This window comes from Rhineura floridana, chromosome 2 (assembly GCF_030035675.1).
Source record: "Rhineura floridana isolate rRhiFlo1 chromosome 2, rRhiFlo1.hap2, whole genome shotgun sequence".
Lineage (NCBI taxonomy): Eukaryota > Metazoa > Chordata > Lepidosauria > Squamata > Rhineuridae > Rhineura > Rhineura floridana.
In genome coordinates, this window is record NC_084481.1 from 194,162,518 (window position 1) to 194,176,327 (window position 13,810).

At 44.9% G+C, this 13,810-nt stretch overlaps 1 protein-coding gene across 2 annotated transcripts in view; it reads right to left on the bottom strand.

The window, feature by feature from the left end:
• Positions 1-12,441, bottom strand: part of ISM2 (isthmin 2) — a 39,772-nt gene extending 27,331 nt beyond the window's left edge. For both annotated transcript variants that reach the window (XM_061611848.1, XM_061611847.1), the window contains exon 1: positions 11,013-12,441. In XM_061611848.1, the coding sequence (XP_061467832.1) occupies positions 11,013-11,150 (138 nt within the window). In that variant the 5' untranslated portion in view covers positions 11,151-12,441. The remainder of the gene's footprint in view (positions 1-11,012) is intronic.
• Positions 12,442-13,810: the final 1,369 nt, after the last annotated feature.

The window sequence follows — 13,810 nt, forward strand, 5'->3', positions numbered from 1 at the left end:
TTAACAGGGTTGGGGAATCTTCAGTCCTACAGACTACAAGTTCCGTCAGCCTTGACTACTGGCCTATCAGGATGGAGCTGATGGGAGCTGTAGTTCAACAGCACATGAAGGGCCCCACATTCCCCAACCCTGATATTTACCAAACATAGTGCTCTACCACTGAGTTATAACAATTCCCACAAGGATGGAGTCTATATATGGTTTCTAAGCCCCAATCAGACAGGCTTCCTTTTGTTAACAATAACTTTGATAGAAAAACAAAATAAAAACACAGAAACTATACTTCTCAACTGGCAAAAACTATGATATGGCACACTAGGGGACAGCAGTTTGAAGTGACCTATCTGTTTGCAGTGTTTGATTTAACGGAGTGGTGGGAGGCATTTATACTTTTACACTTCATAAATTTACCAAAATTGTACAGTTTTATGTGCTAAATTGTATGAGTTGCCAGCCTTTGGCTACAACCTATACTTGCTTACAGTGTGCATAACAGGACTTACTTCCGATTAGGCATGCATAGGATTGCACCATAGGCTAGCTGAACTTTAAGTTCCACTTAAATCACCAGGACAAGTTAACCATGACTAAACTGAAGTCCAACTGATTTCAGTGGAAGCCAAGTCCAACTAAGTCTGGATGCAACATTATATATTTCATTGTTTTAAAGGAATAAAATAAGATGAGGTTTGACACTCTATTTCTTATTCACCAATTCCTGTTTCTTTTTTGCTATGAAAAAGGTGACATATTTTTCTGCCTCCACTTCCCGCTGCAACTCGTGGCTTCAAAATCTTTGGAATTTTCTACAACTCTATGCTTAGGTGCCAGAAATTAGTGCTTTCCAGAAATCTGCATTAAAAAGGTTTCACAAACAGTTAACTGCACTGCCCCTGTAAAGAAAGCCTTTAGTGGGGCAATGTCATCAAGCCGACTCACCCTCCTTATGCTGCCTGCAACAACTTCAGCTGGAAAAGCCCTTTGTGACTGCAAAGGTTAGAAGCAACAGAGCAAGTGCTCTCAGTTCCCTGTACATTTGCACCCCAGTAACTGAGGAATGTACGTTACACCGCCTGTGAACAGTTGCTGGACAGAAAACCAGAAGGGATGAGTCATGCAAACAGGATTGAAATACAGCTGCACAACACAAATTACGCTCTCCTAACAGAGTTTAAAAAGCAGGACGTATATCCAAGTGTTAAGTTCCATGCAAAAATATCTCAGGGATACCCCGATCTAGACATCCTGGGAGATAAAGTCTCTTAAGTTGTCTCTTTTGACAGAGCATAGATTTAAGGAGCAGCTGGCTTGGCACAGCGATGCGGCCACAACTCTGTCAAGTGAGGGGAGGGGGGGGACAACAGCAGGGAGAAACAGATGTGAGCTGAAGACATCTGCACAGCCTCTTCTCTTGGAAAAGACGCTACACAGAGGCCTGCACCTGGCGCCCTCTGGGTTACAACAGTGAATGTGCCACTGACAGCATCTGAGAATCAGCCTGCTCCCTTCCTCAGAACCAGCTGATCAAGGGGGATGCTTGCTGGAAAGCAGCTGGGGACAATTAGCAAAATATGAACGATGCAGAGGGTCCTTTTATCCATGCTTGTTGTGCTGCCTTGAGTGTGGTAAGAGTGAATGAATGAGCACAAAGGAGCCTGAAGGCACACGGCTGCAAGCGCTGGCTCCTGTACCTTTCATGTTGAAACAGACAAGCCCAGGAGCACACTCCCACCACAGTGATTCCTCTTCTGACCTCTATAAGCCCCCCCTTTAAATTAAGGTTGCCATGTTTTTTCCTGCTACAGCCTCTGGGACTTTAACAGTTGCATGAGAAGTAGAAGTTTAACAACCGCAGCATCACTCACACTTCATCTCCGTGATGCTTAGAAATAAAGATGTCAAAATCAACCTTGCATTTCTAGCCAGAAGACGGGAATATTCCAACAAGCAACAGAAAATATTAAGGTTTCTTGAGAATATCGCATTGAGCTGCTGTCAGAATAGCAGCCCAGTCAGCCAACAGCTACGCCAGGGCACATTTCTGTTACCACTGAGCTTCTGTGATGTCAAAACAGTTCCAGCCAATGGAGGGCTCTTGAACTGCAACATACATTTATCTTAGGAATTTATTCTTTCTCTTCCTAGCTGCTGTGGCTTTGGTGGGAGTGGGCGTAAAGCAGGTGGGGGGAGGACATTAGCAAATTACTATTTGTTGCATATCAGCTCTTTGCTTTAATTTGATCTCATTCATTTCTTCCACCACTCTGTGTCCGAAAAGAGCCCCCTCTCCCCAGTGTGTGGCAAGGTTAGAATACATCAGCTCTTCCCCAAGAAATGCCTCTTAAGGAAGCTCTTTGTTTTCCCTGATAAAAAAGTAAACAGATTTATTTGTACAGTGAAGGAGGAGGATGTGTCCCCACCAGCTTCCCCAGAACAAGAAATCTCTTTCCTCCCAGCTGGCTCCCCATTGTTTCAGACTTTGCCTGTTCCCCCAAAAGATTTTCACTAACTTGACCAAGATAATTTGACACTTCTCCAAATGAGAATTTGCTACAAACTGGTAGAGCACCTTCCTGTGCGCAATAAGCCCTTTCTAGAGTGGAATGATACTTTCGTGCATGTTTTGTGCCTGCAGATCTGACCTCAAGTCAGAGTCAAAGCAAGCCGCAAGAGCACTTAATTGCTGAAGAAATGAACAAGTAAAGAAGCACATCCAGAGGCACAGTGACTCCCCCGCGGTGCGGCAGGCATTCCACACGCAAGCAGAGGCAGACTCCTCAGCGCTCAGCCAAGGCACAACAGCAGCTCCCCACCACCACCACACCCAGCCCCCACCTGGAGCCATCATTTACCCACTGTCTGTGACAGGACAATTATCTGTTGGCAAGACAAGGACAGACGTCAAGAGGGAGAGAATGACGCCTGTAGGTCAGGAATAAGCAGCAGGGAACAGATGGGCTCCAGGGAAGGGAATAGCCTGCCTTCATCCCCAGCCACAAAACTGAAGAGAAAATAAACCTTACAGAGACATTCAGGGCAGAGGTTACGTTAAAAGGCACTTGCCCCAACAGCAGCTCTGATGGAAAACCTTGTAAAAATGGACTTTATCCTCTTGTCACAGTAATTTTGTTCAGTACACAGCTGAACGTCAAGAAGACTAAAGTAATAACAGAAGATTTATGTAACTTTAAAGTTGACAACGAGGACATTGAATTTGTCAAGGATTATCAATATCTTGGCACAGTCATTAAACAAAATGGAGACAGTAGTCAAGAAATCAGAAGAAGACTAGGACTGGGGAGGACAGCTATGAGAGAACTAGAAAAGGTCCTCAAATGCAAAGATGTATCACTGAACACCAAAGCCAGGATCATTCAGACCATGGTATTCCCAATCTCTATGTATGGATGTGAAAGTTGGACAGTGAAAAAAGCGGATAAGAGAAAAATCAACTCATTTGAAATGTGGTGTTGGAGGAGAGCTTTGCGCATACCATGGACTGCAAAAAAAGTCAAATAATTGGGTGTTAGAACAAATTAAACCAGAACTGTCACTAGAAGCTAAAATGATAAAACTGAGGTTATCATACTTTGGACACATCATGAGAAGCCATGATTCACTAGAGAAGACCATAATGCTGGGAAAAACAGAAGGGAGTAGAAAAAGAGGAAGGCCAAACAAAAGATCGATTGATTCCATAAAGGAAGCCACAGCCCTGAACTTTGGTTCAGGACAGATGCTCTTGGAGGTCACCAATTCATAGGGTCGCCATAAGTCGTAATCACTTGAAGGTAAATAACAACAACAAACATTTCCAGTAACTACCGGCAACACTCAAGAGGCCTCAGCCCAGTGTTAAACCCTCACAACCAGACTCCTGAACACACAACTGTTGGCAAAGTGGACAGCTCAATGGCATAAGGGTAGCCATTGTAAACCCATCATCAGAGCACATGGATCCTCCATATGCCAAAGGGCTAATAAGTGGGCAATTCTCCTTGTGTCTCTCAACAAATAGGCTACCAACCTGAGCAAAGGAAGGGCAGGTTGGGAGAAGGTGCTTCACCCTTTCCTCTCCCATTATTTTTTAACTCAAAGTTGCACCCCCAAACCTACCCCCCCACACACTTTTTTAATCCTTGGGGTACTAGCATATTCTCTCCTCCAGTTGAAAAAGCAGGGGCAGGGGAAGATTGAGCTTTAAAACAAAGGGAGGAAGAGGACGACTTCATGAGAATAGGTGTTGTCAGATTCCGTCTTCAAATATCAAGGCTGAACTGATATTGATTGGCTGGTATGTTTGGTATGGGTACCTACTTTGTTCTTTTCCCATTGCATACAGCACAGTTCTCTTGCCTGACACACCTGAGTTTGTTTTACAGCATTTGCTTTAGAGACTTTGTAGGCATCCATGGCAAATGCTACTCTCTCTTGCTCTCTCTGCTGGTGGCACATTTTATCTAAAGGGCTTGTATGTATGCTCCTATTCTGCAGGAGCACATAAAAACTACAAAGTGTAGAACCAGATAGAGAATTTATTTTCCTAAGAATCTGAGATTCTCTCTTTAAAAAAAATACTCAAGTTTTTAGGCCTCATGGCTGCCCTACTTGCAAATGTGTAGGGGGCAAGGGCTGTTGAGATCTGAAAATACTTGCTGAGTAAGAGGCAAACCACGTATTTTTTATTTTATTTTATTTATTTAATTACATTTCTAGACCGCCCTATAGCAGAAAGCTCTCAGGGCGGTATACAACAAATAAAATCACAATTAAAATATGAGCAAGTGTGGAAAAATATATATATATATAGTACAATTATGAAACATTAATAAAATTGCCATTGAGATTTAAATTAAGATCATATTAAGTATCACGTGGGAGACTGGTGACCAGATCTCCGTGTGTGTGTGTGTGTTGTGCTGTGGGCCCACAGAGGTCTGGTGCTGGCCGTGGCTGTGCCTGTACTTTCATGTCTCCCCTGCCCCTGATCTGGTAATGTCTCCCCTGCCCCTGGTAAGAGCAGCTTCAGGGGAGGGGATTTAAACTGGTGAAATGGCATGGGGGAAATAAAGAGTTAAATACACACCTTCCTCACTTATTGCCTAAGCAAATAAGCAGCCTCCCCAGAGTTGCATTGAAGGAAAAAAAGGAACAGATGAACAATGCCTCCTGCAACATGCAGGGCTGGCTCAAGACATTTTGCTGTCTGAAGTGAAAGACACTGCACACACACCCAGTTCTTCTACATAAAGAAGGCAACTGGAAAAGCAACTGGACCTGAGGAACTAAGGTTGGCACAAAACCTACACCAAAATTAAGGCAGTGACACCTTCACCACCCCTCCTTCATTATCCCTACAGACACTCCACACTCTTGTGAAATGTCAGTGGCTGGACTGGGATTAATCTCTAAAGGAAAGGCCTATAATAAACAGATATATTGCACGGAGGGGTGTTATTTTGCCTGCTTTTAAAGCAGAAGATATTGGCATTTAGATATTTTGAAATGTTTTCCCCTAATATCAAGAAATGTTTTACTTTCCCACTGAACAACCTAATTTAATATGGTTCAGCTCTTTATCAACATAAATGTTTCTTTCAAGCATCTTGATTTCTCCGTCTCTGATTGCCATATATTTGTTTAAGCGCTGCTTATCTTTGTCTCCCCCGTACACAGATGTGCCTACAGTTTCCGGCTAATTCCCTGGTTTAATCCCATGCTCTTTAGGACCCAGCTTGGCTCCACTTTTTATAGTGGCAACAGCATACTATAGAATCTATAGTGAAGGCAGAAGTTAGGCTCAATCTAAGCAATGCAAATAATAGGAAAAATAGGACAAGAGAACAAAGCAACAAACCACATGAGCAGGCGCACACACCCCTATCCAAATCAGGATCCTGAAGTGGGGGTAGGGAGACTTCAACCCAATCTTCCATTCATGCAAATGGAAGCTTTCCTTTTAATGTTTGATTTAGATCCCTGCCTGCTATTTACTTATTTATTTATTTTAACAATTGTATGAATGGCACCTCATCTAGTTTGGCCCTTAGATAAATACCATGTTAGCCTACTGCACACAAATTCTCGTGCAAAGTTCAAGATATATTGTAGCAGTGTGACATCACAGCAAAAAAATGGTGGATTAGCCCAATGGCTCATCCTCAAGTCAAATACTATTAAGAAATAGCACATAAAAGCAACGAAACTCATTAAATTCACTCATCTGAAGAAGACACATGATTCAAGGCTCACAGGAAGCGAAGGAAAAATTACTTGCTTGCTCTGGGGCATGGGAGAACAGAAAGCCAGTGGAGCTGAGTAATGAGGAGGAAGGTCCAATAATGGTGCAAACAAACAAACAAAAGATCAGCACAACTCTCCAAGGAGGATTGGAAGCCTAATATAGACATTTTAAAGCAGTTCCAGAATGAGCTTTCTAAGGAGTGGCTGAAGGAGATTAATCCATCGAAGATTGAAGTCAAAATAATGGCCACCAAAACGGGGGATATTACAAAAACTGCAAATGAAGTGCTAGAGCTAAGCCTGAAGTCATTAAGGGCCTCAGCAAGGCACCAACTGACCTGCGAGTGCACATGGAGGACTGGGAGAACAGAAATTACTGACAGAATTTGTGGGTCTGTGGGGTCCCTGAATTTTTGGAAGGTCCTATGTGCCTACCTTCTTTGTAACCCAGTTGAAAGGGGTGTTTCTGGAGCTCAAGAAGGAGCTTAAGGACATAGAATGGATACATCGTGCTCTTTTGCCAACCTTCCCATCCCGAGTGGTAAAGCCTCAGAGATATTTTAGCACAATTCATGAGATACCCTGTGAAAGAAATGATTATGCAGAAAGCAAGAGGGAAAGCTGAAGCAATATGTGGGTGAAGAAAGGGTACTTTTCTTTCAGGGCCTCAGTACTGAGACCCTGCAAGAGACAGGACATAAGCAACATACAGGGCAACTTCAGGAAGCAGGTGTCTGTTATCAGTGATGACTTCCTTTTAAGCTTATGGTTTTTCAGGTTGCCTCAGCACTAACAGCAACAATCTACCAGGAGGTGCACAAACAATGCTTTTGAATGAGAGTGGGTACAGACTCAGAAGACCCAGTGATGGCAACAGTGACCACCAATATGATGAGTTGTATGACTGGGGAAAAAATGAAGAAGAGGAAGAAACCAGAGACACACAAAGATCAGGGCATCCATGATCATGGGAACCTTCAAAACCAACCCATGGAGGACCACTGAGCTTCCACTTCACCAGAGAGACAAATAAAAGTGGCCAGTTTGGGTTCAGGGAGACTATATTCTTTTTAAGATCTGCATCATGCAATGATGGATTCTAACTCCTGGCACCAGCAAGGATTCTTGTTTGCTCTTTAGTTCTATACAGCTTAAGTTCTAGGGCAGCCTTTCTCCCAACTAGTGGGCCACCAGATGTTGTTGGACCACAACCCCCATCAGCCTCAGCCAACATTGCCAATGGTCAGGAAAGATGGGAATTGTGGTCCAACAACATCTGGTGGCCCACTAGTTGGGAAACGCTGTTCTAGGGAGAACAGGGCAGGAAAGAGTCAGATGAAGTAGGATGGTAGACATGAAGAAGGATGGTTGCTGCCCTGGGCTCCTACTGGGAGGAAGGACGGGATATAAATCAAATAATAAATAAATAATAAAAATTGTGCTGACATTGGGTCGGTTTGCAGCTGCCCCCATCATTGGCTGCTGTCTGGGTGATCATTTGGAGATCCCTGGGCTGTGGATTTCAGCCCTGAGTTCCAGCCCTAGCTGCACCATTACTGATGATGTAGGCTTTAGTCCATGAAAACTCAGGCCATAAGAAATCTGTTGATCTATAACGGGCTATAGGACTTCCTTGTTGTTTTAAATATCTAGCTGTACTGCCACTGCCCTGCCTCCTTTGCCTTTCACCACTGTGCATAACTCTGCTACTGACATTAGCTATCACCTTTTCATGTTTGCATATGCATCATATCAGAATGGCCACAGTATAAACACACACACACCACAATTAAAAAGCAACAACATAAAACTAAGCAACACAATAGTATTCAGAAATACAGTGTCTGTTTCAAGAGGTGGATGCCTCACCAGCAGTTGCATCACCTTGACTGACACAAACCTTCCTTACATGATACTCCAGGTGACCAATTCCTTTTGCCTAATGACAACTTGACCGTCTGCTGGCAGGCAAATATGTTCTTACTCAAATAGGCCTTTGGCCCATGAGCTCACAATATGATACAACTGGTTTTTAAGTTACTTCTGTTGGTTTTATTGATGGGTTTGTCTGCCTTTTTTTTTGCTTTGTGTTTTATTTCTGCTTAATTGTATTTTTCATTTTATTGCTGTTAGCCATTTTAAGCACCATTTGGTGGAAAAGCAGGGTATAACTTAGCTGTGGTTGTTGTTATGTGCCTTCAAGTTGACTATGACTTATGGCGACCCTATGAATCAGCAATCTCCAACAGCATCTGTCCTGAACCACTCTGTTCAGATCTTGTAAGTTCATAATATACCCAGATACTGATTGGTTCTAAACTGATTAGAACTACTTGCAATCAAAATAAATCTTCACGAATCTATAGAATTCATTGCAATAAGATGTTGCAATACCTGGATGATTGGCTTAACCAAAAATTCAGTACCCAGAAGAATATACCAATGGCCATAACCACCATATCCAGAGCCAATGTAACACTGATCACTAGAGGTGGAGAATGAATACAGATAAAAATGCTTTGTTTGTGATCTTCCTGAGAGCACTTAATTATTCACTGTCAGGACAGAAAATGTCAAGCTAGATGGATCATGGGCCTTATCTGCCATGTAATTTCCCTAACAAATCTGGCAACCTGTAAGCAAAGAGGAGCTCCCAGGTAATCTTACAACATAGAATGGTTGGTGAGAGGCTACTTCTAGGAAGGCACCAAACTGGTACCCGATACTCCAGCTCTATAAAGCCTCCTAGCTGATGTAAAGACATGGCAGAACAGGGTTCAAATCCCCACTCAACATGAAGCTCACTGGGTAATCTTGGGACAATCACCACGTCTCAGCCTAACCTATCTCAAAGGGTTGTTGTGAAAAGTAGTGTAGTAGCAAACTGAGAAGCGTAGAGTCCCTTCATGATAGTCACAGCCATACCCCCCCCCTTTTGCTCCTGGGTTGAGAATGAGATTCTTGTTAATGCCTTCTCCCACAACAACAGATGTCCCTAGGAGCTAATAAGCATGAAAGGAAGGAGTGATGGCTACTGAAAAGACTCTTCTCACTGGCTGACTCATCTCCTTTCACTCTGGCTCCAATCAACACAAAAAGTCAAGGAAACATCTTAGAAGACTCTTCTCAGTGACTAACACACCCCTTTCATGCTGATTAGCTCATAGGACGCTGGGGACATAGGGACTCTGCTGGGACCCTCCTCCCAAAAGTGTAAGGGGTCTAAGACCCCCTGAGACCTGGACAACTACACCCCTGCTTGTGAGGATAAAATGGGGAGGAGATAACTGCATACAACATCCTGAGCTCCTTGGAGGAAAGGTGGGATATAAATGGTCTAAAAAAACCAGGGTCGGATGTTACTGGGACACAATGAAGTTCTTCATGTGGATTGTGCAGAACACCCACCATGAAATAAAGTGTTATTGGGTTTATGCAGAGGTGTACACCTTAGAAATGAGTATGAAGAGTCCCTGTGACGTATTATGCATACATCTAAAAATATATACCATGAATTTGACAAGTGCTTACAAACACAAGTTCTACCATGCAGATACACTTATTGGGGGGGGGTTGAATAGCTGCAGCTTCTTTTTTAAGTGTACACTTCCGGGCAAACCCGCATTTGCCCTGAGTAATGTGTGAAGTGACCCGTGCAACTCAGCTGCAATTACAAAAGGAAAAAAGTCACAAGTTTCCAGAACAACACTACGAAGAATGCCATGCTGGATCCAGAGATTCTTTGCTGGGCATAATCCTGCTCATGCCATCCTTATTGCAATAAGGGACACATATGACAAAATGTCAAAACCAGCAACTACTCTACCCTCTCTTGATTCACCTACCTAGAACTCATTGTCACAGAAGGTAGCTAAGGCTAACAGCAAGAATGACATCTGCCTACAGAGATTAAGGCTGCCCAAAGCCATAAAGTTAGTACTACTTATTTACACAGTTGGAGAACTATAGAAACTTATTGTCTGGAGCCAGAGGCCATCTGTGCAAGAGATGGACTTTAACCTGTTGTGCGACCTGCTGAATTTTGGGATCCGCATTGAAACCCATATTTACAACATTTAAGAGCAAGGCATTGCCACATCAACTCTCAAGCAATATTGCACTTGCTATTATGCTTTCACTTTAAGAACTAACCAGATTCAGAAGCAGACTGTTCAGTTTAAGCAATGTAGGGGACTGATCCACCGTATCAGACCATGTGGGTTTTATTCTAACCCCCCTGAAGTTAGAAGCACAGTGGCCCAGTTTTTGGTCTCAAATACCACACAAGATCACACCCTTGTGCTCTGCGTCCCAGCTAGATCCCTGCTTGGCTCTGTACCCACAGACGCTATTGGTTTGAAACCCTTCACTTTACCTGAAATGGTGCCTGGGAAGGGTGGGAAAATCCACCCCTTTAGCCAGTTTTCAGTCACCATGATTATGGATCTGGGTGGTGAAAAAAATGTTAAGGGAAAACTAAACTGCATAATGTTGACTTTATGCACAGCAGACCAAACTGGATGTCCACATGTCTTATTTTTGCATCAATAAGGGAGGAGGGAGCAACATTTCAATCATTTTGGAGACTGATTGTCTGAAAATCACACAAGTTAACACTGAAGTGGGTTTAAATAGGCCTTGTTGGTAGGCACACGATTCATTATCAAGATGCCCCCAGAGATGCAGTTGAGTTTCCCTGGAGTAACCCCGACATCTCATGAAGGCCCTCTGCTCTTTCAAACAAACGGCAATACGTTGCTTCCACTCACCTCCACCAATTTATAGTTCCTTTCCTTCGGACTGTGGTTGCGCTGTTTCCTCAAGGGCAGCCCTTTCACCACATCAAGAAAAGTCGTCAGAAGCACAAAGCTAAGAATAAGCATAGCCTTCCTTCTGATCTTAGACATCGCTTCCTTCCACTCCACCGAAACCTCCTTTCCACACACAAGGCAGGCAGCGCACACTAATACCCAAACTTGCTAGCTTTTACAAAAATCAAACTCTTGAGGAGAGAGACAGAATAGGGATGAAAAGTCGCAATCCTCTTGTCAGCCTTCTGCTTCAATCCCGTGTCTTTGGAAATGTCCAGAGCAGAGCAGATCAAGGGTGAGCGCGACAGAAAAGATTAGGAGAGGGAATGACACACGCTCTCGCTCGCTCTCACGCACGCCACCCTCCTCCCCCCCCCCAGCTCGCGTTTCCACGCTCCCTCTGATCTCTCGCCCAGTTTGCTGGTCACGTTTTAATTTACCAGCCCTTGCTGGTGGCCAGGCCACTGATGCTGAACTCTGGGGAAAAAGAGGAGGGGGATCAGAGATGTGAAATAGAGCAGAGAGGAAGGGGTGCGGGAGTCGTTTTCTGTCGCTGGCTGTCCCCTTTTCGATAATCCTTTCAGCAATTGGGTGTCTCCCCTTCCCGCCGCCGTCTCGCTTGAACCTCACGCGCTGGCGAGTTCCGTGAAACAACTCCAGAGAACGAGGCGCGTGGATCCCCAAAGCCGCTCCTTTCCCTTCCAGCGGCGAAAAAACCGCTTCTTTTTGCGTCGCGGGAAAGAGTCCTCCCCTTCGCAGACCTCCCTGTTACAGTATCCGACGGCTCCATGCACCCGGGATCCTCTTGGCGATGTTGCCACAGCCGCTGTCGCCTCCTCCTCCTCCGCCCCAAACGGGAGGAGTTTTTTGAAAAGCCAAAATCTCCCCCCGTTCCCTTCCAAATGTCCCCCACCTCGTGGGCTCAGCCAGTCGCTTCTCTGGCCGCAGAAGCCGCATGTCCCGCGTTACCTCAGCTGCGGCTGACGTCGCTGCAAAGAGCTCCGGCCTGACCGTTTGCAAGGCTCCAGCTGGGCTCGCATGTTGCGGGACGCGCTGGTTTCCTCTTTTTTCCGCCCACGCAGGCGAACGACTCTTTGTTCTACAAACTCTTCGCTTTTCCCTCTCTATGTCGGCTGCTCTTCGCAGAGCTCCCCGGACTGAGGCGTCACTTCAGCAGCCAATTTGCGGCTCTTGCTGCACGAGGCGCTTTGCAGCCGCGTCGCCTCCCGCGCCCCGCGCCGCCCCTGAGCTCCCCCCAAGACAAGGTCCTTTTGCTTCAGCCCCGCTGCAACGGTCCTTTCCAGGCGGCTTCCTCGCGCAAACTCGTGCCAAGTACCTCCAGTCCCTCCGCTCGACTCTCTTTCATCTTCCCCGCCTACCCTTTCTTCCCCCGCGGCCTCTTTCTCCCCCGCCCGCCGAGATCAGACGCTTTCGGAATAGGGATCTACCGCTCTCGGATTTTGCAGAGCGTTTTTTACAGCCTCCTCCAGAGGTCCCAGCGTGGCTCCTGCATTTCCTCCAGGAGATCTTCTACACGCAACCCGCTCTTTTCTCTGACGTTGCTGCAGAATTCTTCCTCACTGGCCGAATAAATGAATGATCGGGATGAAAGCCACGTGAATGAATAAAGGTAGTGATCAGCAGAGTGGTGCGGAGATAAAGGTCGGTATGATCTATGGGGAGGTGTCGTGAGGGAGAACATGACTAGGAATTGGTAAAATGAATTTGAAGGACACATGGAGTGGTATTTAGGAGCAACAAAGAAAATAATTTGGGATGGCTGGTTCTCAAGAGAACCCCTGTAATTTTATTCAGGAAGAGGAGGGTGCTTGGAGGCCAGGATGATCTAGTTTGCTGCCTGGGGCTGATGGGAGTTCTAGTTCAAAACAGCTGGGAGACACCAGGTTGGGGAAGGTTCTCAGACAAGGGCCCCGCTTTATGGCGCTTCGCTTTACGGCGCTTCGCTAATGCGGCGGTCTCAATTAGACGCAATTAGACTAAAGCCCCACCCATACGGCACTTGTTCTGCTTTTACTGCAGTTTTTGGGCATCCACTCCATTCTATTTAATGAATTCCGCTTTTCAGCGGTTTTTGCTTTTCAGCAGGGGTCCAGAACATAACCCACCGTATGAGTGGGGCCCTGCTGTATACTAATAACTCACTTTATATCCCCCCTCTCCCCTCAAGGAGCCCACTTTTCATGATGCTCTGACAAGTTGGCTAATTAGCTGACCACAGATTGTCTTAAATTGGCTCCTTTTCTTGGGTACCAAAACCCCAAACACTGGGAAAAAACCAAACTATTCATGACCCCACTGAAAGGTTTCAAAATTTATTTATTATGTTATTTATTTCTTATTTAAATACCACCCTTCCTTCCAGTAGCAACAAATCCTCACTGCATTGGTCACACACGGTAACGTAGTGGCAAATTCAGAAGTGCAGGATCCCTCCATAATAGTCACAGCCCTGCTCCTTCTAAGATTATACAACCTTCTAAGATTTAATAATGATCTGGCCAGGCTTGAACGTTGCTTTCTGCTTCTTCACTGTCATCATTGGACCGTCCTTTCTCACTGTCAGAGATAGTGTTTGAATTACTGAAATCAGTGTCTACACGTTTAACTTCTGCTGCTACCAAAGGGCTTGATGATGCAGATGAGATGCTATAGTCAGGAGTCACTGCCCTTCTTCTGCAGTTTACAGAATTCTTACTGTCCACAACTTAGCTTTTTGAAGTAGGAACTAATAGAAA